Source organism: Bos taurus, chromosome 28 (assembly GCF_002263795.3).
Source record: "Bos taurus isolate L1 Dominette 01449 registration number 42190680 breed Hereford chromosome 28, ARS-UCD2.0, whole genome shotgun sequence".
Taxonomy (NCBI): domain Eukaryota; kingdom Metazoa; phylum Chordata; class Mammalia; order Artiodactyla; family Bovidae; genus Bos; species Bos taurus.
In genome coordinates, this window is record NC_037355.1 from 17292798 (window position 1) to 17308367 (window position 15570).

General features: G+C 37.0%; 1 protein-coding gene across 4 annotated transcripts in view; it reads right to left on the minus strand.

Moving 5' to 3' along the window:
- Window positions 1–15570, minus strand: part of TMEM26 (transmembrane protein 26) — a 64540-nt gene that overhangs the window by 32853 nt on the left and 16117 nt on the right. For 2 of the 4 annotated variants that reach the window (XM_059882404.1, XM_059882403.1), the window contains exons 2-4: window positions 9968–10046; window positions 4249–4362; window positions 3682–3759 (exon numbers count right to left, since the gene is read on the minus strand). In XM_059882404.1, coding sequence (XP_059738387.1) covers window positions 3682–3759; window positions 4249–4362; window positions 9968–10046 — 271 coding nt within the window. The remainder of the gene's footprint in view (window positions 1–3681; window positions 3760–4248; window positions 4363–9967; window positions 10047–15570) is intronic. The other 2 variants (XM_059882405.1, NM_001103163.3) reach the window with 2 other exon arrangements.

Genomic DNA, 15570 nt, shown 5'->3' on the forward strand with positions numbered 1-15570 from the left:
TTATTTAAAAACATTGAAATCGTATCAAGCATCTTCTCCAACCACAGTGCTATGAAGCTAGATGTCAATTACAAGAAAAAAGCTGGAAGAAACACAAACACATGGAGATTAAACAACACATTAAAAAATAATGAACAGGTTACAGAAGAAATCAAAAGGGAAATCAAAAAATTTCTAGAAACAAATTACAATAAAACATGACAACTCAAAACCTATGGGATGCAGCAAAATCAGTTCTAAGATGAAGTTTTAGCAACATAATCCTACCTCAAGAAACAAGAAAAACATTTAATAGACAACCTAACTTTACACCTAAAACAACTGGAAAAAGAAGAACAACAAAGAAAACAAAAACACAAAATTAGTAGAAGGAAAGAAATGATAAAGATCTGAGCAGAACTAAATGAAAAATAAAGAATGAAACACTATTAAAGGTTAATAAAACTTAAAGATGGTTCTTTGAGAAGATAAACACAATTGACAAATCTTTAGCCAGACTCATCAAGAAGAGAAGAGAGAAGAATCAAATCAACAAAATTAGAAATGAAAAAGGAGAGGTTACAACAGATAATGCAGAAATCCAAAGGATTATAAAAGACTTATGAACAACTATATGGCAATAAAATGGATAACCTGGAAGAAATGGACAGAGTGTTAGAAAAGTTCAATCTTCCAAGACTGAACCAGGAAGAAATAGAAATTATGAACAACCCAATTGCAAGCACTGCAATGGAAGCTTTGGTAAAAAATCTGCCAAAAAAAACAAAAGCCCAGGACCAGAGGGCTTCACAGGAGAATTCTATCAAATATTTAGAAAAGAGCTAATGCCTATACTTCTAAAACTCTTTCCAAAAATTGCAGAGGAAAGAACACTTCCAAACTCATTCTATGAGGCCACCATCACCCTGATACCAAAACCAGATAAAGACAGCACAAAAAAAGAAAACTACAGGCCAATATCACTGATGAACATAGATGCAAAAATCCTTAACAGAATTTTAGCAAACAGAATTCAGCAACACATCAAAAGGCTCATACACTATGATCAAATTGGGTTTATTCCAGGGATGCAAGGATTCTTCAATATACAGAAGTCAATCAATGTGATATACCATATTAACAAATTGAAAGATAAAAACCATATGATCATCTCAATAGATGCAGAAAAAGCCTTTGACAAAATTCAGCACCCATTTATGATTAAAACTCTTCAAAAAATGGGCATAGAAGGAACCTACCTCAACATAGTAAAGCCCATATATGATAAGCCTATAGCAAACATTATTCTCAATGGTGAAAACCTGAAAGTATTCTCCCTAAGATCAGGAACAAGACAAGGGTGTACACTTTCGCCGCTATTATTCAACATACTTCTGGGAAGCTAGCTACAGCAACCAGAGAAGAAAAAGAAATAAAAGGAATCCAGATTGGAAAAGAAGTAAAGCTCTCACTGTTTGTAAATGACATGATACTGTACATAGAAAACCCTAAAGATAGTATCAGAAAATTACTAGAGCTAATCAGTGCATTTAGCAAAGTTTCAAGATACAAAATCAATACACAGAAATTACTTGCATTTCTATATGCTAACAATGAAAAATCAGAAAGAGAAATGAAGGAATCAATCCCATTCACCATTGCAACAAAAAGAATTAAATATCTAGGAATAAACTTATCTAAGGACACAAAAAAACTGTACACAGAAAATTATAAAACACTAAAGAAAGATATCAAAGATGACATAAACAGATGGAGAGATACTCCATGTTCCTGGGTAGGAAGAATCAATATTGTGAAAATGACTATACTACCAAATGCAATCTACAGATTCAATGTGATCCCTATTAAATTACCAATGGTGTTTTTCACAGAACTAGAACAAAAATTTCACAATTCATATGGAAACATAAAAGACCCCAAATAGCCAAAGTAGTCTTGAGAAAGAATAATGGAGCTGGAGGAATCAACCTTCCTGACTTCAGATTATGCTACAAAGCTACAGTCATCAAGACAGTATGGTCCTGGCACAAAAACAGAAATATAGACCAATGGGATAAGAAAGAAAGCCCATAAATAAACCCATGCACCTATGGGTACCTTATTTTTGACAAAGGAGGCAAGAATATACAATGGGGCAAAGATAGCCTCTTCAATAAACGGTGCTGTTTAGGTCTTTTTTTTAGCACAATAAATGGTGCTGGGAAAACTGGACAGCTGCATATAAAAGAATGAAATTTGAACACTTTCTAACACCATCCACAAAGATAAACTTAAAAGGGATTAAAGATCTAAACGTGAGACCAGAAACTATAAAAACTATAAAACTATAAAACTCTTAGAGGAAAACATAGACAGAACACTCGATGACATAAATCAAATCAAGATCCTCTATGACCCACCTCCTAGAGTAACGGAAATAAAAACTAAAGTAGACAAGTGGGACCTGATTAAACTTGAAAGCTTTTGCACAGCAGAGGAAACTAAGCAAGGTGAAAAGACAACCCTCAGAATGGGAGTAAATAATAGCAAATTAAACAACTGACAAAGGATTAATTTCCAAAATATACAACTCAATCCCAGAAAAACAAACAACCCAAGCAAAAAGTGGGAAAAAGACCTAAACAGACATTTCTCCAAAGAAGACATACAGATAGCTAACAAACACACGAAAAGATGCTCAGCATCCCTCATTATTAGAGAAATGCAAATCAAAACTATTATGAGGTACCACCTCACACCGGTCAGAATGGCCATCATCAAAAAGTCTACAAACAATAAATGCTGGAGAGGGTGTGGAGAAAAAGGAACACTCTTGCACTGTCGGTGGGAATGTAAATTGATACAGCCACTATGAAAGATGGTATGGAGATTCCTTAAAAAACTAAGAATAAAGCCACCATATGACCCAGCAATCTCACTCCTAGGCATATACCCTGAGGAGGCCAAGACTGAAAAAGACACATGTTAATTGCAGCACTGTTTACAGTAGCTAGAACATGGAAGCAACCAAGATGTCCACGGACAGATAAAGAAGTTGTGGTACATATACACTGTGGAATATTATTCAGCCATAAAAGGAACACATTTGAGTCAGTTATGAGGTAGATGAACCTGGAACCTATTATACAGAGTGAAGTAAGTCAGAAAGAGAAAGATAAATATTGTTCAGTTCAGTTCAGTCGCTCAGTCGTGTCCAACTCTTTGCGACCCCATGAATCACAGCACGCCAGGCCTCCTTGTCCATCACCAATTCCTGGAGTTCACTCAGACTCACGTCCATCGAGTCAGTGATGCCATCCAGCCATCTCATCCTCTGTCGTCCCCTTCTCCTCCTGCCCCCAATCCCATCCAGCATCAGAGTCTTTTCCAATGAGTCAACTCTTCACATGAGGTGGCCAAAGTACTGGAGTTTCAGCTTTAGCATCATTCCTTCCAAAGAAATCCCAGGGCTGATCTCCTTCAGAATGGACTGGCTGGATCTCCTTGCAGTCCAAGGGACTCTCAAGAGTCTTCTCCAACACCACAGTATTCTAATGCATATATATGGAATCTAGAAAAATGGTACTGAAGAATTTATTTACAGGATAGCAATGGAGAAACAGATATAGAGAACAGAGTTATGGACATAGGGAGAGGGGAGGTGAGAGTGAGATGTATGGAAAGAGTAACATAGAAACTTACATTATCATATGTAAAATAGATGGCCAAGGAGAATTTACTGAATGGCTCAGGAAACTCAGTCAGGGCCTCTGTATCAATCTAGAGGGGTGGGATGGGGAGGAAGATGGGAGGGAGTTTCAGAAGGGAGGGTATATATGTATTCCTCTGGCTGATTCATGTTGAGATTTGGCAGAAAACAACAAAATTCTGTAAAGCAATTATCCTTCATTAAAAACTAAATTAATTTTAAAAATATATATAGGGCAGATCCCAATCTTTTCATTATATCATTCCTTCAGAATTGTCTGTATCTCTCTTTGTACATAGGTCGTCTGATCCAAGTGTTAAAGGTTCCTTAATACTGCAAGTTAAATATATTTATTAATGCATATAAGATATATATGCCCATTAGGCTTGTTAAATATATTCAATAATAGTGCAAAATACAATTTTCTTGTGACTTTCTGAGCCAAACAATTGGTGAATTTCCCTAGGGAAGAATGAGCTGAAAAGTATAGAAAGTGGTATTCTCACCAAATGAAAAGGTGATTTGTTAGATCCCTTAACATACAATGAGAAAGCTCTCACCGTCGCAATGAGATCGTCTGCTCTGTTGGTATGTTCAGCTGACAACAGAGTTTGATTGAAGTTTTCTTTTCTGCTGGTATTCTGTGACAATCCTCCAAATTGGCTACTGCAATACTAAGAAGTATTTGTAAAAAAGCAATGTGTCAGAAAATATCACAGTAGGCAACATTTAAGATGGCTTCAGTGTATCTAAGAGATTATGAGCAAAGATGTGAAGTTTCTGTAGTAAAGCATAAACATTTTCAAAAATCAGAATATAGCCTTGAGATAGAAACCATTTTCAGTTAATATGAGGAAAGAATCAACTATACATGTCCCATTTTCCCACAAGTCTATGAGGCTGTAGATGCTCTAAGTTCATTGTGGAGAGCTATAGAATTTATGAATTGATTTCTGGGGTCCATTTCTTAAATCATGAAACAATTATAAAACAAACCAACAACCAATGAAAGCATGTATGATCTTGGTCAAAGCATTCATTCTATGATTTTATTACTTGTTCAGAGCCTCTTTATCTAAAATACCATTTTGCTAATGTAGGTAATTCAGTTACTTTCAGTCATGTCTGTTAAGCACTGTAACAATCCCCCCAAAATGATAATAATAAATTAACATATCTACCCATCAACATATACATTTTACATCACTCTAGAGGCCAATTTAGATTTATAGAAAAGTTAACAATAGACCTAAAATAAATGGCATTTCCCCCTCCTTATTCTTTCATTTTGCATGTAAATTTCTTTATATGAACTATGTGTGATTTTTAATCCAACCAGAAGCTGAGAATCTGAGGTAAAGAAAGAAAAAAGTACATAAGAGAGGAAAGGTGTTGTACTTGAAAATGTAAGTGTAGCCAATGATTATTTCACAAACTCATTAAGAAAAAAACAGACTGATTTAAAAAAAACAACTGCAGAGCTAACATACATTTGAAGTGCACACAAACACACCCACACACAAAGACAACCACCACTGCACATCCATGATCACACACTTGGATTTAGAGAGAATTTTTTTAATGCTATCACTGAGAAGTATATTTTTCTTAATTAATTCTGGATACTTCATTGATCATTCTATGAGCTACTTGGAAAAGTAGAAAGGAAAGTCTGTCAAGAAGCTATTTTTTTTCCCTTCCATCGAGACAACTAGTGTTATGGATGGGAAAAAAAAAAAAAAAAACACTAGTGTTATGGGTGAAATGACAAGAATAATTAAGAAAAATGGCCATGTGCCATATCTCTAAGAGCAAAACTGTAGTTGTTTGCACACTTTTTTCTATATAGCTAAGGCTCCAAGAAAAGATAATGAAGATAACAAATTAAATCTTTGAACCAAGCAACAAATCCTCATTGCAAGAGTTCTGTGACTCTAAGAACCTAATGCTCAATAGGAAACATATTTGAACACTTCTTGGCAGGCATGAAAGCAGATTGTATATTAAAAGTGGTGACCTTGATATGTTTTTCACATTCTTATCACTAAAAATCCATAGACACCTTGTTATTTTTTAAAAATAGTCATCTGTACTGCAGCATAAGATAACATGATGGCAAATGGCTTTGTAGCTCATATTATGGTATAAAGACCCGAGTCCCTGTTCATTCTTAGAATTCTGTTTGTTATAAATTGATGCAACTTTATTTCAAGTGGCAGTTGTATTGGTTTGCACAGAACAAACTCCTAAGACCTAACCTGACTTATATTGGTTTTATGGTAATACTGCTTACAATCAGCATCATATAAGTGAGTTACATGGATGATCGGGGTGCCAAAAAGTCACTTTTTCATGGCCTATGTCTGAAAAGCATTAAAAGCATTCCTTTGGTTCAAACCAGACATCTTCAAGACCAGAATATTTCCATTGCTTTAATTGTGCCAATTCATAAATAGATTTGCTGGGAGGGATTGGGGGCAGGAGGAGAAGGGGACGACAGAGGATGAGATGGCTGGATGCCATCACTGACTCGATGGACGTGACTCTGGGTGAACTCCGGGAGTTGGTGATGGACAGGGAGGCCTGGCGTGCTGCGATTCATGGGGTCGCAAAGAGTCGGACATGACTGAGCGACTGATCTGATCTGATCTGAAAAGTTAAGGTCATAATTGTTGTCACAAACATTTTCTTTCCATTCGTGTAGACCCAGTCAGATTCAGAAGTGAAGGTACAGAATTGATCATCTAAGAGAAATGTTGTCATGAAATAGGTCAGGATGTTTTTTGAATGCCAAGTCATAGGTTAGAATGTTTAGGGTGTAGAGTAAATGGAAAATGTGAAAGCAAATTAAATTATTCTTTTCCATCATGAAACATTCAGATGATTTTGATGTAAATTCCTGTAAAACATAAAACACATTATTGAAAAAGGCAGTGTGATTTAATGAACTAGGGTTTAAGACCCAGGTTCTAAACCCTAGAACTGCTATTGATTAGCTGTGTGGCCTTGGGAAGATTACTTAACCTTGATGAATTTCAGGTTCCTATTCTCTAACATAGAAATCTACATACCATGTCTAACTTAAGGAGTTGCTGGGTATATGAATGAGAAAATGAGAAAAGTATCTGAAAATAGTTTGAAATAAAGAACTATATGAAAATGTATGATATGATTATTATCATAACCAAGATTTCCTACATGAATAGACTAAGAATTTCTGTACCTTCCTTTATTCTGCCATTTTTTATTTCTTTAAATGCAATTCCAATACTTTTTTGTCTCTCACTTTTTTCTACTTCCAACTCTGCCCACCCTGCCCAATTCACAATCTGGGCATTCATTGTAATTCTCAGTGTCAAAATGAGTCAGATCCATTACTGCTAAAGGTCCAATTTCTTTTGTAGTGTGAAAATTAGAGAGGTACTGCCCAGGGCCCAAACATCTCTCTTTTTTTTTTTTTTATTAAAAAGAGAGTTTTTGGTTGCGTGCTATTTGTTGTAATGGGATTTGACCTGTATATCAATTAACTGTGCAAACCTTTATACTATAAAAGCATTTGGGGAAATGAATTGTTATTGTGGATGATAACCATGTTATAGAACTGGATGTGGAAAAAAAAAAAGCGATTCAAGTCACCAGAGCTTATTCCCATACCCCTGAAAGTAGTAAGTAGTAAGGAAATTAAAAGTCTCTTCATATCCTAAAAGCTATAGTAACTCGAACGAACCAATCTACTGTGACAAAACTTCTTTTGTATAAACATAGAGACAGCTTTTGACATTAATATTCTTTAGACAGGAGATTTAGGCAGACAGATGTCTTCTTCATGCCTACATTATTGGTACATGCATGTGGAGTTCCGCAAAACTAGTCCACAGAACTAAACTCCCCTCTGTGTGCCTAAAATGTTGAGCAAGCATTTTCTAGATAAGGTTTGAATATCTGAAACATGTATCAGAGGCTTAACTTTGCTATAAAGTGACCTTCTGTAGCAAAGTAATCTGTGAGAGTCTCACAGATTTTACCAGTAAAGATACTACACTATTATTATATCATAGCTACAGTTCATCTATAAAACATAATCCTGTAACCTGAGCCCTGAGGATGTGAAGTCCAGGCTGCAGTTTAATGGACTGGACTAACTGCCCCCCCTCCAGTGTCATACAGGAGCATTGATGACAATCAGCGGCTGAATCCAGCCTAGATCCTGCTACCTGGGGTTGCCCACGTAAGAAGTAATTCAGTGAAAAATCAGCACCTGTCTCTAGAGCGGGATGGAGCGAGGCATGGGAGGGAGGTTCAGGAGGGAGGGGATATAAGTCTGCTGCTGCTGCTGCTGCTGCTAAATCGCTTCAGTCGTGTCTGACTCTGTGCGACCCCATAGATGGCAGCCCACCAGGCTCCTCCGTCCCTGGGATTCTCCAGGCAAGAACACTGGAGTGGGTTGCCATTTCCTTCTCCATTGTGTGAAAGTGAAAAGTGAAAGTGAAGTTGCTCAGTCGTGTCTGACCCTCAGTGACCTCACGGACTACAGCCTTCCAGGCTCCTCCGTCCATGGGATTTTCCAGGCAAGAGTACTGGAGTGGGGTGCCATTGCCTTCTCTGGATATAAGTCTACTTATAGATTATTCATGTTGTTGTACAACATAAACTAGCACAACATTGTAAAGCAATTATCCTCCAATTAAAGAAATTTAAAAAATTAAATCAGTGCCTCTATTTATAATTAGGGACTCATACTGGAAGCCACTGTTTCTTTTCTAGGTCAGTGTGGTCTTAATATATATAGCCTACCCTTCCTGATTGTGGGTTCCCTGGTTCCTATCCTTTACACTTATTTTGGGGCACTTGAATGAAGTTCATATTTTACTAAGACAGCTCTTAGGACTTCAGAAGTGAATCTGCTATAACCTGCAAAGCCTGTATTTTAAAACAGACTATTTCAAATATCCCTTCCAAGGTTGACAGTTTTGTACAGCAGAGTACAGATGATGGAGTTCTGTTTTTGTTGTTCCTGTACATGTATGCTAAGTTGCTTCAGTCCTGTTTGACTCTTTGTGATCCTATGAACTATTGCCCACCTGGGTACTCTGTCCATGGGATTCTCCGGGCAAGAATACTGCGGTGGATTGTCATACCTTCCTCCAAGGGTCTTCCCAACCCAGGGATCGAACCTATATCTCCTGCAGCTCCTGCATGGCAGACGGATCCTTTACCCCTGGGCCAAAGGGGAAAACGTCATTTTATAGGATGCTAGACGATTGGGCCTTGCCCATTCTTTTTTTTTAAATTTTTATTGGAGTATAGTTGCTTTACAATATTTTATTAGTTTCTACTACTGTACAGCAAAATGAATCAGCTATATGTATACATATATATACAGCCCTTTTGAATTCCTTTCCCATGTAGGTTACCATAGAGCACCGAGTAGGGTTCCCTGAGTTATACAGTAAGTTCTCATTAGTGACCCATTAGTTATCTATTTTGTACATAGTATCAATAGTATATATACAACAATCTCAATTTCCCAGTTCATCCCACCCACCCTCCGTTCCCTTGGTATCCATATGTTTGTTCTCTCTGTCTGTGTCTCTATTTCTGCTTTGTAAATAAGATCATCTATACTAATGTTTTTTTTTCAAATTCCACATATATGCATTAATATATGATATTTTTCCTCTCTTTCTGATTCACTTCACTCTAAGATACTGTCATGGGGCTTCCCAGGTGGCTCGGTGGTAAAGAATCCACCTGTCAGTGCAGGAGATGCAAGAGACATGGGTTCAATCCCTGGGTCCAGAAGATTCCCTAGAGTTGGAAATGGCAACTCACTGCAGTATTCTTGCCTGAAAAATTCCATAGACAGAGGAGCCTGACAGGCTAGGATCCATGGGGTCAAAGAGTCCAACATGACTGAGCGACTAAGAACCACAGTCTGTCATACAGAGCCCTGCCCATTTTTAGTACAGTAACTCACTGAAGCTGCAAGGGATAAAACCAGAATTGGATACCCTTATGTAAACTGTAGCATATTGGAGGGGAAGTGTTAGGAACAAGACCTCTAACCCAGATTACTAATGAATACTCTTAAATTTTAAATGAAAGCAACACTTTTATTAGTTTAGACAGATCATGGATTCATTTCCTTTTTGCTGAGGGCTCTTATTTAGTCAATTCTTGATACCTCCAGTTCCTTAGAAAAGTGCATTTCTGACAGAAATTGGATTATAATAGGAATGTAGTTTATTGCTGAGTATTCAACTTTCCAAAAGTACATACCTGGGTTTCATGGTGCATTTCAAGAAGCCATAATGATGGAACAATGCTAATCAGATATAAAAATATGGCTGGTGAAAACCTGTGAATGAGGGGAAAAAATAGTTCAGCTTTTATAATTTTTTTTAAAAGAAAGAAAACAAGTGCACATACCCTGACCACACTGAGTCAAACCTTTTAATCTCCAGTATTTATTTGAAAGGGGAAAATGCATTATGTGATTCCTGCCATATGGATTATAGAGAAACGGAGCAACTGTAAAAGGCACTAGCAGCTGTCATTCTCACTGAATTTCTAATCCAATTAATAGATGTTAATTTTAATACGGTTTAATGGGACACTGCCAATTAGTCTCAGGCACAAAACGGGGTATTTTGTGTTTAATACGAAAGCAAATATAGCAACAGTAAATCTTGATTTTTGAACACTGTAATTTCAGGAAGGTTGCCTACATTTTTTAACATTAACCGGAAATTCTGAGAGCTCAAAAAATAACATTCTGCTAGAAGACAAAAATCAGTTGATAAGGAACAGGACTAAACAAAATCAACTGGCTTTGTGTGTTTCTGCTACACCCAGGAAAAATAAAAATACAGGCACACCTCATTTTATTGTGCTTTGCTTTACTGAGATTCATAGATACTGTGTTTTTCTTTACAAGTTGAAGGTTGGTAGCAACCTTGCGTGAAGCAAGTTTGCCAGTACCATTTCTCCAACAGCATTTGCTCACTTTGTGTCACATATTTCAAATTTTCTTATTATTATTGTTCTGTGATCATTAATCTTGCATGTTACTTCTAAGATTCACTGAAGACTCAGATATAGCTGGCTATTTTTAACAATAAAGCATTGTTTAATTAAGCTTTGTTCATTGTTTTTTAAGACATAATGCACACTTAATAGACTATGGCCTATTGTAAGTATACTTTTAAATGCACTGGGAAACCAGAAAATTCACGTGACTCTGTATTTCAGTGGTATGGAAATGAACGTCCATCTCCAAGGTATGCGTATACAAACAAACCACAGATGAAGGGTTTGGTATTTCTTTGAGGGCTATCTATAGTAATTATTTTCAGACTCAAATTCAGAGGGCAGTCCATAGAGAGGACTCTCATTTGTACTTGGACACATCAAATTTAAATGTTAGTTTTGCCACTGACCTCTCAGTTTGTTTCCTAATCGACAAAATGGGAACAGCCCCATAACAAAAACCATAGACTGGGTGGATTAAACAACAGAAATGTATTTTCTCACAGTTCTAGAGGTTGGAAGTTCAAAATCAGGCTTCCAGAATGGTTGGGGTTTAGTAAGAGCTCTCTTCCTGGTTTTTAGACAGCCACCTCCCACTGTGAACTCACATGGCCTTTCCTGAGTGCATACACTTCACAAGAAAAGAGAGAGATTTCTCTCTTCTCTTCTTATGAAGCCACCAGTCTTAGTGAATTAGGACCCCATCCTTATGACCTCAGTTAACTCTACCGACTTCCTAAAAGCTCTGTCTCTAAATATATTTACTCTGGGACTTAGGGCTTCAACATATGAATTTTGAGGCAACACAGTTCAGTCCACAGCAGTCACATTTATCTCTCAGGAATTTTTATTATTTAGTTGACCCTAGAACAACATGGAGATTAGGACTCTCTGTGTAGTTGAAAATCCACATATAACTCTGAGATCGACCCTCTATATGCACAGTTCCACATCCACAGATTCAACCAACCGTGGGTCATGAGGTACTGTAGTATGTATTTATTGAAAATAAGATGCATATAAGTGGATTTGCACAGCTCCAACCCATGTTGGAACTTTCTATAAAGCAGTGTCTGGCAGAGTTGTACATTCTGTAACAAGTAGCTGTTACATAATTATGGGATGTCATGCAATGAAAACACATCCTTCAAAATTTGAACTAAGATAAAAATTACATACTTTACAAATTTATTTCTTCCAATTGCATTTTATTTTAGATTGGACTCTTGTTTTATAAATCATCTTAAAACTGTAAATCAGTATAATTTTATTAAAATACTTTTAGTACATTCATGCAATGGTTTAAGATGACCTGAAAAATAGAAATGTTAATTGCTCAAAAACAGAATTTGAGATGAAAATCTACTAAAATCGTATGGTTATAATCCGGGGGAGGAGAAAGGGAGTGAATAAACCTAAATGGAGGAAAACATTTAGAATGGACTGTTTAAAGGCTGTTAACCTTTTCACTAATATCTCCTTTCAACTTCTGGGAAGAGAAAGAGAAAGGGCAAGTGAAAGCAATTCTTAAGAAAATCAGTATTTAAATAGATATTACCCTACCATCAATTTCCTGCAGAAATTAATTTGAAATAAAGGGTTATGGGTCATGATATTATTAGAATTTGACTTAGACAATGGTTGGGCTGCAGAAAGATATCCAAGGCCCCCATGTCAAACATGTTTTTAGAAAGAAAAGGAACACTTAATTCTTTGACCTCCCGTATCAACGGAAACATCAGGAGAGAATATTTCCTTTGTGAAATTGGGGAAGGATATGAATTCTGGTTGGAAGGACAGTTGGAATATGTAAATCTTTTTTTTATATGTCGAATGTTGGCTGGACTGCAATTTTGTTGACTCTCTCAGGATTAATTTTAGGATTAACTGGCCTGGCAATACTGTTAAAATAATAATCTAGGGAAGCTATATACTGAACATATCATAGTTCTTGGAAGAGTTCAAGAATAAAATAATCAATCACCCTTAATATCTTCTGTGCATAAAATTTATTTCTACAATTGGAAAAAAGACTATCCTGTTTCAACATGTTTCCTCTAATTAGGAATCTAGTTATATATTTTAAAAAACATTCAAAATCCAGGATTTTCTCTGTTGCCTATTACAAAGACTATAAATTCCCTAATCAGATACATATTCAAAGCCTCCTCCATTCCTCATCTTATCTCTACTTCCCTTTCCTCTACCACATCCTATCAAGCTGAGCAACTCGGGAGTTTCAACCTGCTGTGTATTTAAAATGAAACAAAACAAAATGTTTTGGAAACTTTCCCTTGTTCCATCCCTCTTCGTCAGACCTATTTGACATCTGTGAAAGGGAGTGGGAATCCCATTAAGCACCTGAGAATTAATCATATTCAAGTCAAGAGCATGTGAGTCCATTGTCTTCCTCCTCCTCCACCCCTGTTCCTGACCCTCTTAACCCTATACCTAAGAGGATTTGCTGGAATTCCCAAAGGCTTCCAGGAGAATTACCAAGGAAATGCCTAGTCCACAAAGTGATCAATAGCAATTCAGAATTAGGAACTTCCTCCCCTAGCTCCTCTCTCTCTCTCTCTCCAGTAGCAGGCTATGCTAGTTGTTCAACTGATTTTTTTTAATTATAGAGAAAATAAAAGTCTGTTATCTAGAAAAGTATTGAAAGGTATAGATACATTGCATTTTTTACATGAAAGGTATATTTCAGCTCTATGTTTTATTGGACCATGGGTCCCTATTAAGAGCAAAGGACTCTATCGTCCCTTCAAGGTTGGTCCATCTGAGAAGAGAGGTTCTGATGTGGATTTTGGAGCAGATGTCCTTCAAATTATGACTACTTGTTTCAGAAAGCCCTGCTCTTATATCTCTATCTATCAGTACCCTTCCTATATTTTGAAATACAGGAATTCACTGCAATAATTAACTTTAACTTGTACTTCTCTTGTGACCCAGCACATTCTCCACTGTTTTCTGTTGTGTGTATTTATAATACGATTCGGCAGATCCTGAGTCTCTAATTTATGTCCTTTCCCTCTTCCATCTCCTTCATCTTTTCCTCTCTTCAGTAGTCTCAGCTGTCTTTTTAAATCTCTGTTGTTGTTGTTCAGTCGCTAAGTCACGTCTGACTCTTTGTGAACCCATGGACTGCAGCACGCCATACTTCCCTATCCCTCACTGTCTCCCAGAGTTTGCCCAAGTTCATGTCCATTGAATCGATGATGCTTTCCAACCATCTCATCCTCTGCTGCCCTCTTCTCCTTTTGCCTTTAATCTTTCCCAGCATCAGGGTCTTTTGTAATGACGTGGCTCTTAACATCAGGTAGCCAAAGTATTGGAGCTTCAGCTTCAGCATCAGTCCTTCCAGTGAATATTCAGGGTTGATTTTCTATAGGATTGACTGGTTTGACCTCCTTACTATCCAAGGGACTCTCAAGAGTCTTCTCCAGCACCACAGTTTGAAAGCATCAATTTTTCACACTCAGACTTCTTTATGGTCTAACTGTCACATCCGTACATTACTACTGGGAAGACAATAGCTTTAACTATATGCACACTTTGTTAGCAAAGTGATGTCTTTGCTTTTTAATATGCTGTCTAGGCTTGTCACAGCTTTCCTTCCAAGAAACAAGTGTCTTATAATTTCATGGCTGCAGTCACCCTCCACAGTGATTTTCGAGCCCACAGAAGAGAAAATAGGTCACTGCTTCAACTTTTTCCCCTTCTATTTGCCGTGAAGTGATGGGACCGGATGCCATGGCCTTAGTTTTTCAATGTTGAATTTTAAGCCAGCTTTTTTCACTCTCCTCTTTCATCTTCATCAAGGGGCTCTTTAGTTCCTCTTTGTTTTCTGCCATTAGAGTGGTGTCGTCTGCATATCTGTGGTTGTTAATAATCTCCCCACAATCTTGAATCCAGCTTATAACTCATGCAGCTCAGCATTTTGGATGATATACTCTGCATATAAGTTAAATAAGCAGAATGACAATATACAGCCTGTTGTACTCCTTTCCCAATTTTGAACCAGTCATTTTTTTCCATGTAAAGTTCTAACTGTTGCTTCTTGACTTGCATACAGGTTTCTCAGGAGACAGATATTCCCATCTCTTTAAGAATTAATGCTTATTTATGAATGCTTAGAGGTAATACTTATTAAGCAAATGCTTAAATGTTTGAATGACTAAATTTATAAATAAAGGGAATACTGAGAAAGCAAAACAAGTGATGGCTGCTGGCATCTACAAGGACCTTTTATATTCATATTTCAGCAGGCCTGGTAACAGGTACAGTTTCTTAGTTGTGTCACTTGAGGAATTGTTACACTGCCATAGCAATTTCAGAAACTTGAGAGACCCAAATTTGAATCTTGCCTCTCCCATTCATTCATCTTTGGAAATTCATTACTTTTTCTGAAACTCAAGATCCTTGTCTATGAAATAGGTTATATCAACCTCATAGGGTGGTTATGAGGAGTAGAGAAGACAATGTTATGGGCTTGATATTGTACTTAAAAAAAGAGAAAAAACTAAGTGGGTTCTAACTCAAACCTTCACATATGTATTTCTCCCCCTTGAAATACCTCTCTCCCTCACTTTTCACCATATCATCTCCTTTTCAAGGTTCATATCAGCTCTATAGGACTGCACAGAAGAACTTTCCTTGTCCTTCCAAGCTTCAATTGGGTCTCCTTGTGCAATTGGGTCTCCTGCTTATCCTAGAGCACTCTTCACTTGTGCTCCATGGGTGTTAAAAGAGTTTCAACATTTATAATTATATGTGTGCATACATGTGTGTGTCAGTGTGTGTCTTGTGGTCATTTGTCTCCCAGCAATTCTAAGTGACATAAGCATAAGACC